The sequence below is a fragment of the Perognathus longimembris genome, chromosome 19 (genome assembly GCF_023159225.1).
Source record: "Perognathus longimembris pacificus isolate PPM17 chromosome 19, ASM2315922v1, whole genome shotgun sequence".
Classification (NCBI taxonomy): domain Eukaryota; kingdom Metazoa; phylum Chordata; class Mammalia; order Rodentia; family Heteromyidae; genus Perognathus; species Perognathus longimembris.
The window spans coordinates 26,577,164-26,590,144 of NC_063179.1; the positions used below are offsets into that span (position 1 = coordinate 26,577,164).

General features: G+C 49.0%; 1 protein-coding gene and 1 pseudogene across 1 annotated transcript in view; both read right to left on the minus strand.

Annotated features, from left to right (window-relative positions):
• Positions 1-1,068: 1,068 nt before the first annotated feature.
• LOC125367571 lies at positions 1,069-3,677 on the minus strand (annotated as a pseudogene).
• An 8,154-nt stretch (positions 3,678-11,831) lies between these two features.
• Positions 11,832-12,981, minus strand: part of LOC125367572 (5-hydroxytryptamine receptor 5B-like) — a 74,196-nt gene continuing 73,046 nt past the window's right edge. The window contains 3 exon segments of the mRNA XM_048368250.1: positions 11,832-11,864; positions 12,268-12,491; positions 12,494-12,553. Of these exon segments, the coding sequence (XP_048224207.1) occupies positions 11,832-11,864; positions 12,268-12,491; positions 12,494-12,553 (317 nt within the window).

The following is a 12,981-nucleotide window of genomic DNA, read 5'->3' on the forward strand; positions in this document are numbered from 1 at the left end:
AGCTATAATCACCCCAGGCATTTCTGAGGGACTTTTTAAAGAACATCATTAATTTTAAATAAAGCTCTCCTTACCATCACTTTCTAATTATAGTTCTGACATTCCTATTTTATGTTAAAAATTCCGCTACCTTTTAATTAAAAAAAAAGAGCTTGCTTTTTCAAGTGCATGTGCTTGTGTGGTAGCCAATGTGTCTGGGTTAATTTTCTGAAATAAAAACTAACAGCAACTAGACTTTTCCCTGTCTCTTCCGCTCTTCTGCACTCCTTGCCCAGTCCATGTATTGTTATTTTTAAATAGATGTATGGGAGTTTGGAATGTGGCCTAATGGGTTCGATTCCTCAGCACCACATATATAGAAAAAGCCAGAAGTGGCACTGTGGCTCAAATGGTAGGGTGCTAGCCTTGGGCAAAAAGAAGCCAAGGACAGTTCTCCGGCCCTGAGTCCAAGCCCCAGGACTGGCAAGTAAAATAAAATAGGGTGTATGAAATAAACCCTTTTGTACTCCAGACTGGGAGGTTACTGCCTGGAATACCTGAGCAAAGTTTGGATCTCCAGGGTAAGGTGGTAGCTGAGCATATCTTAGATACTGGCCAAAAGATCAAAAGCTCCACATAGAACATCAGAGATCTTAAAATGCAGCTCCTCAATTCATTACACATCCAATGGAATCTTACATTCCCTGTATACTGCCAGTCAATACCCTGTTCATTTTTCTCTAGCCAGTGTATTCACTTAGCATGTCTTACATTCCTAACCTCCTTGAATCTTCACCAAGGGCTGTATGAAGTAGGAAAACAGTTGTTTAAATAAGAAATAAAGCACAGATAAAGTAAGCAACAGATGTCCCAAGCTGGGATTGCAATCCATTCTTTTGCTTCCTCCCAAAACAACTAGAGGATATCCTTATCATTGAGATAACCAAGGGAAAGTGGCACATGGATAGGGGAGAGGGGTTGAACTCAGGACCTGGGCACTGTCGTGAGACATGTGCTTGAGACCAGCACTCTACCGCTTGAACCACAGCTCCATTCTGACTTTTTTATAGCTAAATGGACATAAGAGTCTTGTGGACTTTCCTGCTGGGCTGGCTTTCTGGCTGCCTTTGAACCACGGTCCTCAGATCTCAGCCTCTCGACTAGTAGGATTACAGGAGTAAGCCGCCCGCACCCAGTGACACTTGTTTTTTTTTTGTTGTTTATTTGTTTTTGTTTTTTTGTTTTTGTTTTTTAATCTTCACTTTTCCCTTTGACCAGGGAAGAGGCAGGTAGTTGATTGCTGAGGTGTCACTAGACTGCAGGGGATAGAATAGGGTCCGATGGAAACAAACTAGTACAGGTGAGAGGAATTTCCTCCTCTACACCAAGTCTAATTCTAGCCAATCACAGTCTTGCAAGTCAAGACAGACCCGAGAAGCTAGTGTTTCCGAGCCTGATTTGAACACAACTTCCACAGGCAAGGAAGGCACAGAGAATGCAGCGATCCCACCCCTGTGAAGGGAGGCTGCACCTGCAAACAACACCAACTGGTGTTCAGTACTCGCGTGAGAGTGGTGAAACTTAGTCCATGGTGCACAACACGCGGATGGCGACCTTCTTGGGGTCACACCAGACGCGCATTCACAAGCGGCTCCAGGAGCACCTCGCAAGAGCAGTTGGCAAATTCTTCTGTTGCTCCAGCTGCATTGGCCACTGGCCCTAGCCTGCGCACAAGCGCCTACCCCCTCTCCCTTTCCCAAACCTCCCCTTTCCCCAGCGCCCCAGATTCCCCCAGGAACACATCTGAACCCTCACCTGCATGGTGGCGGGCAATGGCAGCACAGCCCGTCTGCAGAGGCGACCGAAACAAAATTTGACTGCCTTGGAGTTCTTCCAGTAGACGAACAACACGATGCCAAGCGGCAGGTAAAGGGCGCCACCGGTGGAGAAGACGGCGTCTGAGGGTTCCTGGCTCACCTGGCACCGCTGGCGCCCCGCTTCATACACCTCGCCCCAGCCGAAGAGCAGTGGGGCGGGGCGATGAGCGCCACCAGGGCCCAGGTGAGCGCGATGATGAGCACCAAGGCGTGGCAGCAGGCTCAGAGCGAGAACTGCAGGTGGGGCGTGATGGTCCAGTACCGGTCTACGGGGTTGGCCACCACCTTCCAGATGCTGGCGGTGCAGCACAGCATGTCGAGAGAGATCCACATGTGACACAGGTTTCGGCCCAGAGGCCACCGCCTCCCCGCCGACAGATCGCTCACCAGACTCAGTGGCATCACCATGGCTTCCAGTAGCGCCTCCGAGATGGCCGTCCAGGCCAGGAGGTTGTGCGGCACGCGATGGAAGGTGCAGACACGCAGGATGGTGACCAGTACCAGCAGATTACACAAAAAAGTGGCAGCGATCAGCAGTGCCAGCAGCGTTAACACCAGCATGGTGAAGACAGAGAATGGGGGCTCCCAGCCAGGGAGGACAGCTTCACCCAGGCTCCACCCCACGACCCCGCCGGGCCCCGTGTTACCATTGTAGGTCTCAGGTCCCAGGAGAACTGCAGTGGCCAGCAAGAGGTTTGCGGCTTCCAGGGCACACAGGCTCAGGCCCTGCACCCCGCAGGTGAGCAAGTAGGAGGGGACACTGTGCTTGGGGAAGATTGGCAAGTGGCATAGGGCGCCCTGCCCAGGTTCCTCCGCTGAGCTGCAGTCTCCCTTGGGCGCCCCCCTCAGGAAACCTGTTACACAATGGAGGAAAGAAAAAAAGAAGACAAGAAAAAGTGGGGCCTTTCCCGTGCTGCCCCGCCGTTCACGCAGGTCGCCTCGCAGCCTGCAGTCCAAGGGCAGGGAAGTGGACCGGGCCCAAGTAGCCGGGGCCACACGAGGGTGGTTCTTGCTGCGTCGCCTCACCCACACCCGCAGCAGATGGAGCTGGGGGGGTGGGCTGGAGAGGACTCATGGGAGGGTGCCGGGGGCGACTGGGCCTGTGGTAAAGTCGGACCAGGAGGGAATCGAACTGCTTAGGAATCCCGGAGGAATTTCATTCCCACCTCCTTCCTGGCAGGTCCAGAAGTCAGTGGGCCCCACCTGGCCCGGGAAAAACTGGGTGCTGGTGATTTCCAGACATCTCGCTTGTCCCTCTAGCCCAAGAAGCAGACCCAGGTGTTGGAGTAGGTAAATGGCAACGTCCTCCACCTGGCTCTGTCCAGCTCCTGCTCAGCAATTCGGCCCCACACGCACCACGGGGCTTCCCGACTCCCTGGAAAAACTAAAATTAAAATGTAGCTACTGCGTGTGCTGGCACAGAGCTTGACAAAGAGGTGATATCCAGCTTCTGAGCCAGCTCTAGTCTCCCCCCAACACACCCAACCTTCCGCCAACCCACCCCACCCACACCCTCACCCTCACTGAAGACTTAAGTCCTCCAAGTTCAAGTGGGAGACTTGGGGGTGTGGGTGTGATTTCTCCCTGAAGACGATATGAACTCAGGGCCTCCAGCATGCTAGAATCTGAGGATGAAGCACTCTACCACTGAGCTACACTCCCAGCCCAGGAGTGGTAGATTTATTTCCTTTTCAAGAACTGCTTTTGTTTTTATTTTTAAAGTATCATTAAGTAGTTGTACATAGGAGGTTCAATTCAAAGTATCTGTGCTTGAGTACACGCATTCTGATCAGAGTCGCCTCTTCCATCGTTCTCCTTCATGTCTCTCAACCCCACCCATCTCCTTGAGATACCCAGTTCCACTTTCACATGTGCACATTGAATATTATGACTGCGTTGGCCCACTAGGTATTTTATAGACCCTTCAGCAAAGGGAGAAAAAACTTAGGTGACAGTATCCTCCCTCTCTACCAACTCCCTCTACCAAAAAAAAGTTTCAAACTTTTTTTTTGTACCAGTCCTGGGTCTTGAACTCAGGGCCTGGGTGCTGTCCCAGAACTTTTTACTTTTTTGCTCAAAGCTACTTGAATCACAGCTCTATTTCTGGCTGTGTGTGTGTGTGTGTGTGTGTGTGTGTGTGTGTGTGTGTGTGTGGAGAGAGAGAGAGAGAGAGAGACTGGAAATAAGAGTGTCATAGACTTTCCTGCCCAGGCAGATAGCACTCAAATTCCATCAGTGCCCTGCAGTTACCTCCATTTTCGAAGATGAGAAAATTGTCTCAGTTTCAGTCGCCCAGAGTATACAAGTGATAAATCAAGCAGCATAAATAAAAAGTGCAACTATGAAGAGCATATATAGCAACAGGGAAAGTGTTAAGAGAAATTGGCCACATAAAAACTAGTTTTAGGCAGAAAAAATTATATAGAGAGGTCCAAAAACAGAGAATTAAAACACGCTTGGCATTCAGTGGTGCAGTATGAACGTTCAAAGTCTGGCACCTCATTTCCCCCTTTTTCTCCTTAATTCCTCCTTAAGGGCCAAACCTCGGTTCTGAGCTATCTCAAATTAATACAGAAGGAAAAAAACATAGGCAGGATCAAGAAAGCGCTGTTTTGTCCAGGTCAATTGACCGCTTATCCCGATTTCAGGATCATGCCAAGTAAATGCAAAGTAGCTTTGGCTCTGTGAGGCTAAGGGCAGGCTAAAGAAAGCATCCTTTAGATCCAACACAGTATACCACACATGGCTCGGTGACAGGGAGCTCAGCAGGGTATATGGGTTTGGGACTGTTGGATGAATGTCCATTACTCTCTTGTTAACTTCTCTCAAGTCTTGCACTGGTCTATAATCATTGGAATTAGACTTTTTTATAGGCAACAATGGAGTATTCCAGGCTGACTGGGTGGGCTTCAGAACTCCTAAATCTAACAATTTTCTGATGTGAGGAGTGATCCATTTCTTTGCTTCTAGTGACATATGGTACTGGCAAACTCTTACTGGGTCAGCTCCGGCTTTAAGTTCCACAAAAATTGGAGGACGATGTTTTGCCAGTCCCATTCCCCCAGTTTCTGCCCATGCTTGGGGAAACGCCCGTAGCCACTCATTTTCCGGAGACTCGGGCTTGAGATGCTGGTATGGCCTATACTCTTCTTCTAACTTGCTAGTTATTAGTATACTAACAGGTTTTTCTCTTGAGTTCGTCACAGAAATCCCACTGTCTGTGAACTGTATCTGAGCTTTCATTTTTGTTAAGAGATCACGTCCAAGCAATGGATAGGGGCAGTCAGGGATGACTAAAAACGAGTGGGTTACCTGGCCCGCTCCCAAGTCCACTGTTCTTTGAGTAGTCCATGTATAGGGTTTAGTGCCCGTCGCACCTTGGACCCATGTTGTTTTAGTGAACATCGGCCCTCTCGGGGCTAGTAATACTGAATTTTCTGCTCCCGTATCTACCATGAACATGACTGGATTCCCCTCCACTTTTAATGTTATCCTGGGCTCAGGGAGGGGATCTGAACCCCGACTCCCTCAGTCACTGTCCTCAGCCATCTCTAAGGTTGACAACACTCTTGATCCTACTTTATGTTTTTCCTCCTTTTTCTGGGCTAGCTCTGGGCAGTTTCTGATCCAATGCCCCTCCTTCTTGCAATAAGCACATTGATTCTTCCCCATCCTTGGTTGGGGTTTGGGCTTTTGCTCCTTACTTGGAGAGGAGGACTGTCTAAAGTTTCCTGCCTGCATAGAGGTTAGGATTTCCCTAAGTTCCTTCTGTTGTTGTTCCAAAATCCTAGCCAGACTCCTTTCCTGTCTTCGTTCTCCTGTTTCTCTCTTATTATAAACCTTTTCCGCCACTGCTACTAAATCCCTAATAGATTTTTCCCCAAGCCTGTCTAGAGCCTGCAATTTCCGCTTTATGTCCGGTGCGGCTTGATTTACGTAGGCAAACATAATCATCTGAGCAGATTCCTGGGTCTCAAGATCATATGGGGTGTATTGACTAAAGGCTTCCATGAGCCGCTCAAGGTATGCTGCCGGACTTTCACTTTCTCACTGTCTGATATCATAAACTTTGGCCATATTGGTAGGTCGGCGAGCCGCCGCCTTGAGACCTGCCAGCAGAGCCTGGTGATAGACAAGGAGTCGCTCCCTACCTTCAGCCGTATTGTAGTCCCATGCTGGTCGGGTCTGGGGAAAATAGGTAGCAATCAAGGCAGGATCCGTGATGGGTGCTCCGTTGGGGCCAGGGATAAGTCTCCGGGCCGCTTCTTGAATACGACCTCTCTCTTCATTGGTGAAAAGTACCTGTAAAAGCTGGCTACAATCATCCCAAGTGGGCTGGTGAGTCTCGTTTAGGATTTTTTCTTGTTCTTGATCTTGCCTATGTTTTTTTCCTTCTGTATTAATTGTTTTGGTTTCTTTTCTTTTGTAGCCTTTTGGACTAAACATCTGATCAGAGCTATGGGTAATGTTCTATCTTGGGGACCTCCATCTAGCCCCCTAGATTTGACTCTAGCTCACTGGAAGGAGATCAAGGAGTGGCCCAACCCCCAAGGCGCTGTTTTCTTACCTTCGGAGTGGGAGTGGGTTACCTGGCCCACTCCCATGTCCACTGTTCTTTGAGTAGTCCATGTATAGGGTTTAGTGCCCGTCGCACCTTGGACCCATGTTGTTTTAGTGGACATCGGCCCTCTCGGGGCTAGTAATACTGAATTTTCTGCTCCCGTATCTACCATGAACATGACTGGATTCCCCTCCACTTTTAATGTTATCCTGGGCTCAGGGAGGGGATCTGAACCCCGACTCCCTCAGTCACTGTCCTCAGCCATCTCTAAGGTTGACAACACTCTTGATCCTACTTTATGTTTTTCCTCCTTTTTCTGGCTCCTTGTTGTGCCAAGACGCAAGACCACCCCCAAGAAGACCACCGAGATTCAGACACTCCGAAATGCAAAAGCAAGGCAAGGCTTTATTTAACGAGCTGCCAACTCGGGCCTCGTCCTACCCACCGACACAGAGGAGGTTAGGAGGGAGCCTCGAGCTATGATTACACAGGGCTCATAAAGGCAAAGAACAAGGTTACAACAATCAGCTGTGCAAGCAAGATTAGAACACAGGTACAAATCTGATTGGCTCAGGGTTCGATTCTAAAATGGGGTTCACGTGGTGGGGCCTGACTTCAAAGTCTGGCACCTCATTTCCCCCTTTTTCTTTTTGGTACCTTGGGAGCCAATCATGGCTCCATTCTGTCCATTTCAATGGCTTGCATGTCTAGGGGATGATATAGAGGTAAGGCATGGGCCAGTAGGGCCAAAAGTAATATCTGAAAATAACTCTGGTCCCTCGGTTTTAAAGGGGGGCTGATGGGTGAAGATCATCCATCTTCTGTAATTTCTTCAGGCTGACTCAGGGGCGTTGACCTTACCTAGCCAGGAACCTATAACCTTAGTCTACTTTACCAAGGGACAGCAGGATTCACCTCACTTTGGAGTGAGCTGCCAAAATAACATTAACACTAGCCAGGGTAGTAAGGAAAGAAGGCAAAAAGAAAATTATAACAATATTCAGTCTAACTTTCTTTTCTTGAGGCGAAGGCGAAGCGGCTGAGTTGGGTGCTTGGAGACCTCCCATGTTCCACCACGGTAGTTGTCATCCAGGGCAAAGGGGTCAGCTGGCCTGGCGTGGAAGCAATGAACCCAAGTGGCGATGCCGTCTAGGGTTCCTTCCACCGTGGTTCTTAGGATTTCAGTCCCCTGGTCTGAATAAATGGGGGGTAGGGACAGAAGCAGAATCATATCCTTTAGAGTCCAATTCATTTTCTCTACCTGTCCTGCACTCTGGGGTCTATAAGCACAATGCAATTTCCAATCCGTCCCCAGTGCTGCAGCTATTCCCTGACTTACTTTTGAGACAAAAGCCTGTCCATTGTCTAACCCAATGGTGGATGGGAAGCCATACCTGGGTAGGATTTCTTCCAGGATCTTCTTAGCCACTACATTCGCAGTCTCATGCTTTGTTGGATAGGCTTCAACCCATCCTGAAAAGGTGTCTACAAAAACTAGCAAATATTTGTAATTTCTGTGAAATCTACTTCCCAATACACACCTGGCCTATTCCCACAGAGGCGAGCTCCTTTAGTAATCTGTTGATTGGGGGCATTGGCAAGCTGACAGGCCTTTAACAGATCTCAATAAGGACACAATCTCAGGTCTACAAGCTTTCTTTACTAAACAGATGTATGAGCTTAAAATTCTCACTGCCAGTCAGGGCTTTGAGTAAATGCGGGGGGTTGAGATTTTAATCTATCCTCTCATTTGACAAACTTACCCTTACTAACCACTATCACAGATGACTGGTAAATTCCTGCCCAGTAGACAGACATGGGCATTGGAAAGGCATGCTTATGAACTATTCTTCTAGGACTTCCCGGCTTTAACTTTTGAAAGGCCAACAGTAGTGACTCTAGGATCTGACACCATCTCTGCCATCCAAGCAGTGGCTTACTGCCTCTGGATGCTCCATCACTTTTGTCCCAGGAGGAGTGACTTTCGACTTGGACTCAGGGCCTGAGTGCTGTCCCTCAGCTCTCCAGCTCAAGACTAGCACCCTACCACTTTTGAGCTCCACACCCTCAGGTGGCCAATTAGCTCTCTCAAGGGTGGGCCATTCTGATTTGCACAGGGCAATCCACTTTTCCTCCTTAAGGGCCACACCTCGGTTCTGAGCTATCTCCTTGATCTCCTTCCAGTGAGCTAGAGTCAAATCTAGGGGGCTAGATGGAGGTCCCCAAGATAGAACATTACCCATAGCTCTGATCAGATGTTTAGTCCAAAAGGCTACAAAAGAAAAGAAAAGAAACCAATTAAACATTTTGGTAGCCATAATTCTCCTTTTCTCACTTTGCAATAATTATTTAGGACAATTTTAAAGCAGACAAACAGACAAATTACAGGACAAGACAAATGAACAGGGCTGTTTTCTTACCTTCGGAGTCTGGGATCGCGGGGTCTCTGGGTCAACACCCCTGAGTCAGCCTGAAGAAATTACAGAAGATGGTGACAGGGAGCTCAGCAGGGGCCGAAGATAAGAAAACAGCGCTGTTCATTTGTCTTGTCCTGTAATTTGTCTGTTTGTCTGTTTTGCTTTTGCTTATACTTGTAGGGCGCGAGTCAGTTTGGTTTTTGGCCGGAACTGACCAGGAGGGCCTCCACTTCTTTTCTTGAGGCGAAGGCGAAGCGGCTGAGTAACATTTGGGGTTTCGTCCGGGATAGCCCCAGAGACCCCGAGATCCCAGACTCCGGCTTTCATCTTGAGGACCTCCATCTAGCCCCCTAGACTTGATCCTAGCTCACTGGAGGGAGGTTAAGGAGATAGCTCATTTTTGTGTGTTTCTTTCTTGCACTGTGCCTGACAAACGGATGATGGGGAACGTTCCTTCCACTCCCCTGGACTTGACTTTAGCTCATTGGAAAGATGTACAGGCGATGGTTCACAATCAGAGTGTGAGTGTCCACATAAAGAACTCTGGGGGGACCCCCACCCAGCCTTCTTAAGCAGAAAATTGTTTGGTGCGCTAAAATGTTTTACTAAGACTAAAAATGTTTTACTAAAACTATCAAGCCCTGGAAAATGAGGCTGGAGAATGCTAAAATCATTTGTTAAAGGTTTTTGTCTTAAAATGTACGGCCGATGCTTATTCAGCGCGCTTTAAGATCTTTTGAAAATGTATGTGTGTGTGCATGTGTGAGTGTGAACATGTTCAAGACTGCAGTATGATCCAAAACTAAGTTTAAATTCAAAGGTCTTCATGCCATGCAGTAACTGGGACTGAAGAAATAAAAAAAGGCTCTTTTGAAACAAGCAGCCCGTAAGCAACGGGCGGCACGTAGTTTCAGATTGCCTGTGAGCTTCAGTTTTTCCGATGCAGATAAAAGCTAAAGTGTTGTGTTAGTGTTAGAAAGGCTTTGGAAATCAAGAATACATTTCTAGATAAGAAGTTTGGAAGTAAAATTGTCCTAAATAATTATTGCAAAGTGAGAAAGGGAGAATTATGGCTACCAAAATGTTTAATTGCCATTCCAGCTTCTTTGTAGGTTTTTTGTAACAGTTTCCAGCAGGCCCACAGAAGCACAGGTGATTCCTACAAGTTTGTCAAGATCTAATACTGACCCTTAATAAGTTCCAGGTAAGAGAGCATGCTTAAAAACTACTTCTGTGTGGACCACCTTGTTGCTTATAATTGGAGTAAAGTGGCCCCTTATAAGACTCATTGATCTGAATCTGCGGTTTGAAGCCAGCACGGGCAAAGAAAGGTCCCTGTGAGAGATTTGTCTCTAATCAGCCAGCAGAGTGCTGGAAACGGAGTGGTGTGGAGCTCAAAAGTGGTACGGTGCTAGTCTTGAGCTGGAGAGCTGAGGGACAGCACTCAGGCCCCGAGTCCAAGTCCAGTGGAAAGCCACTCCTCCTGGGACAAAAGTGATGGATCATCCAGAGGCAGTAAGCTACTGCTTGGATGGCAGAGATGGTGTCAGATCCTAGAGTCACTACTGTTGGCCTTTCTAAAGTTAAAGCCGGGAAGTCCTAGAAGAATAGTTCATAAGCATGCCTTTCCAATGCCCATGTCTGTCTACTGGGCAGGAATTTGCCAGTCATCTGTGATAGTGGTTAGTAAGGGTAAGTTTGTCAAATGAGAGGATAGATTAAAATCTCACCCCCGCATTTACTCAAAGTCCTGACTGGCAGTGAGAACTTTAAGCTCATACATCTGTTTAGTAAAGAAAGCTTGTAGACCTGAGATTGTGTCCTTATTGAGATCTGTTAAAGGCCTGCAAAGGTATATTGTTAAAAATTGCAAGATCTGTCAGCTTACCAATGCCCCCAATCAACAGATTACTAAAGGAGCTCGCCTCTGTGGGAATAGGCCAGGCGTGTATTGGGAAGTAGATTTTACAGAAATTACAAATATTTGCTAGTTTTTGTAGACACCTTTTCAGGATGGGTTGAAGTCTATCCAACAAAGCATGAGACTGCGAATGTAGTGGCTAAGAAGATCCTGAAAGAAATCCTACCCAGGAGACTGAACTCCTTAGAACCACGGTGGAAGGGACCCTAGACGGCATCGCCACTTGGGTTCATTGCTTCCACGCCAGGCCAGCTGACCCCTTTGCCCTGGATGACAACTACCGTGATGGAACATGGGAGGTCTCCAAGCACCCAACTCAGCCGCTTTGCCTTCGCCTCAAGACTGAGACTAAGGTTATAGGTTCCTGGCTAGGTAAGGTCTACGCCCCTGAGTCAGCCTGAAGAAGTTACAGAAGATGGATGATCTTCGCCCATCAGCCCCCCTTTAAAATCAAGGGACCAGACTTGTTTTTGGGAAGATGAGGCAGGATAAACTAGAGGCATGCAAAACAGAGGTACACAGACTATTCTTTCAAGAAATGGTGACAGGCCCTTTGGTTACTACTGGCCCATGCCTTACTTCTATATCATCCCCTAGACATGCAAGCCATTGAAATGGACAGAATGGAGCCATAATTGGCTCCCAAGGTACCAAAAAGTAAAAGGGGGAAATGAGGTGCCAGACTTTGAAGTCAGGCCCCACCACGTGAACCCCATTTTAGAATCGAACCCTGAGCCAATCAGATTTGTACCTGTGTTCTAATCTTGCTTGCACAGCTGATTGTTGTAACCTTGTTCTTTGCCTTTATAAGCCCTGTGTAATCACAGCTTGGGGCTTCCTCCTAACCTCCGCTGTGTCGGTGGGTAGGACGAGGCCCGAGTTGGCAGCTCGTTAAATAAAGCCTTGCCTTGCTTTTGCATTTCGGAGTGTCTGAATCTCGGTGGTCTTCTTGGGGGTGGTCTTGCGACTTGGCACAACAGAGGCAGGTAGTTGATTGCTGAGGCGTCACTAGACTGCAGGGGATAGAATAGGGTCCGATGGAAACAAACTAGTACAGGTGAGAGGAATTTCCTCCTCTAGACCAAGTCTAATTCTAGCCAATCACAGTCCTGCAAGTCAAGACAGACCCGAGAAGCTAGAGTTTCCGAGCCTGATTTGAACTCAACTTCCACAGGCAAGGAAGGCAAAGAGAATGCAGCGATCCCACCCCTGTGAAGGGAGGCTGCACCTGCAAACAACACCGACTGGGGTTCAGTACTCGGGTGAGAGTGGTGAAACTTAGTCCATGGCGCACGCAGCACAGATGGCGACCTTCTTGGGGTCCCACCAGATGCGCATTCACAAGCGGCTCCAGGAGTACCTCGCAAGAGCAGTTGGCAAATACTTCTGGTGCTCCAGCTGCATTGGCCACTGGTCCTACCCTGCGCTCAAGCGTCTGCCCCCTCTCCCTTTCCCAAACCTCCCCGTTCCCCAGCGCCCCAGATCCCCCCAGGAACACATCTGAACCCTCACCTGCACGGTGGCGGGCAATGGCAGCACAGCCCGTCTGCAGAGGCGACCGAAACAACAAACTTTGGCCGCCTTGGAGGTCTTCCAGTAGACGAACAACACGATGCCAAGCTGCAGGTAAAGGTTGCCACAGGTGGAGAAGACGGCGTCTAAGGGTTCCTGGCTCACCTGGCACCGCTGGAGCCCCAAGTCGTACACCTTGCCCCAGCCGAAGAGCAGTGGGGCGGGGCGATGAGCGCCACCAGGGCCCAGGTGAGCGCGATCATGAGCGTCAAGGCGCGGTAGCAGGCTCGCAGCAAGTACTGCAGGTGGGGAGTGATGGTCCAGTACCGGTCCAGGGCGATGGACACTGTGCTTGGGGACGATTGGCAAGTGGCATAGAGCGCCCTGCCCAGGTTCCTCCGCTGAGCTGCAGTCTCCCTTGGGCGCCACCCTCAGGAAACCTGTTATACAATGGAGGAAAGAAAAAAAGAAGACAAGAAAAAGTGGGGCCTTTCCCGTGCTGCCCCTCCGGGCACGCAGGTCCCTGGCAGCCTGCAGTCCAAAGGCGGGGAAGTGGACTGGGCCCAAGAAGCCGGGGCCACACGAGGGTGGGTCTTGCTGCTTCGCCCCACCCACGCCTGCCGCAGATGGAGCTGGGGGTGTGGGCTGGAGAGCAATCCTGGTAGGGTGCCGGGGGAGACTGGGCCTGTGGTAAAGTCGGACCAGGAGGGAATC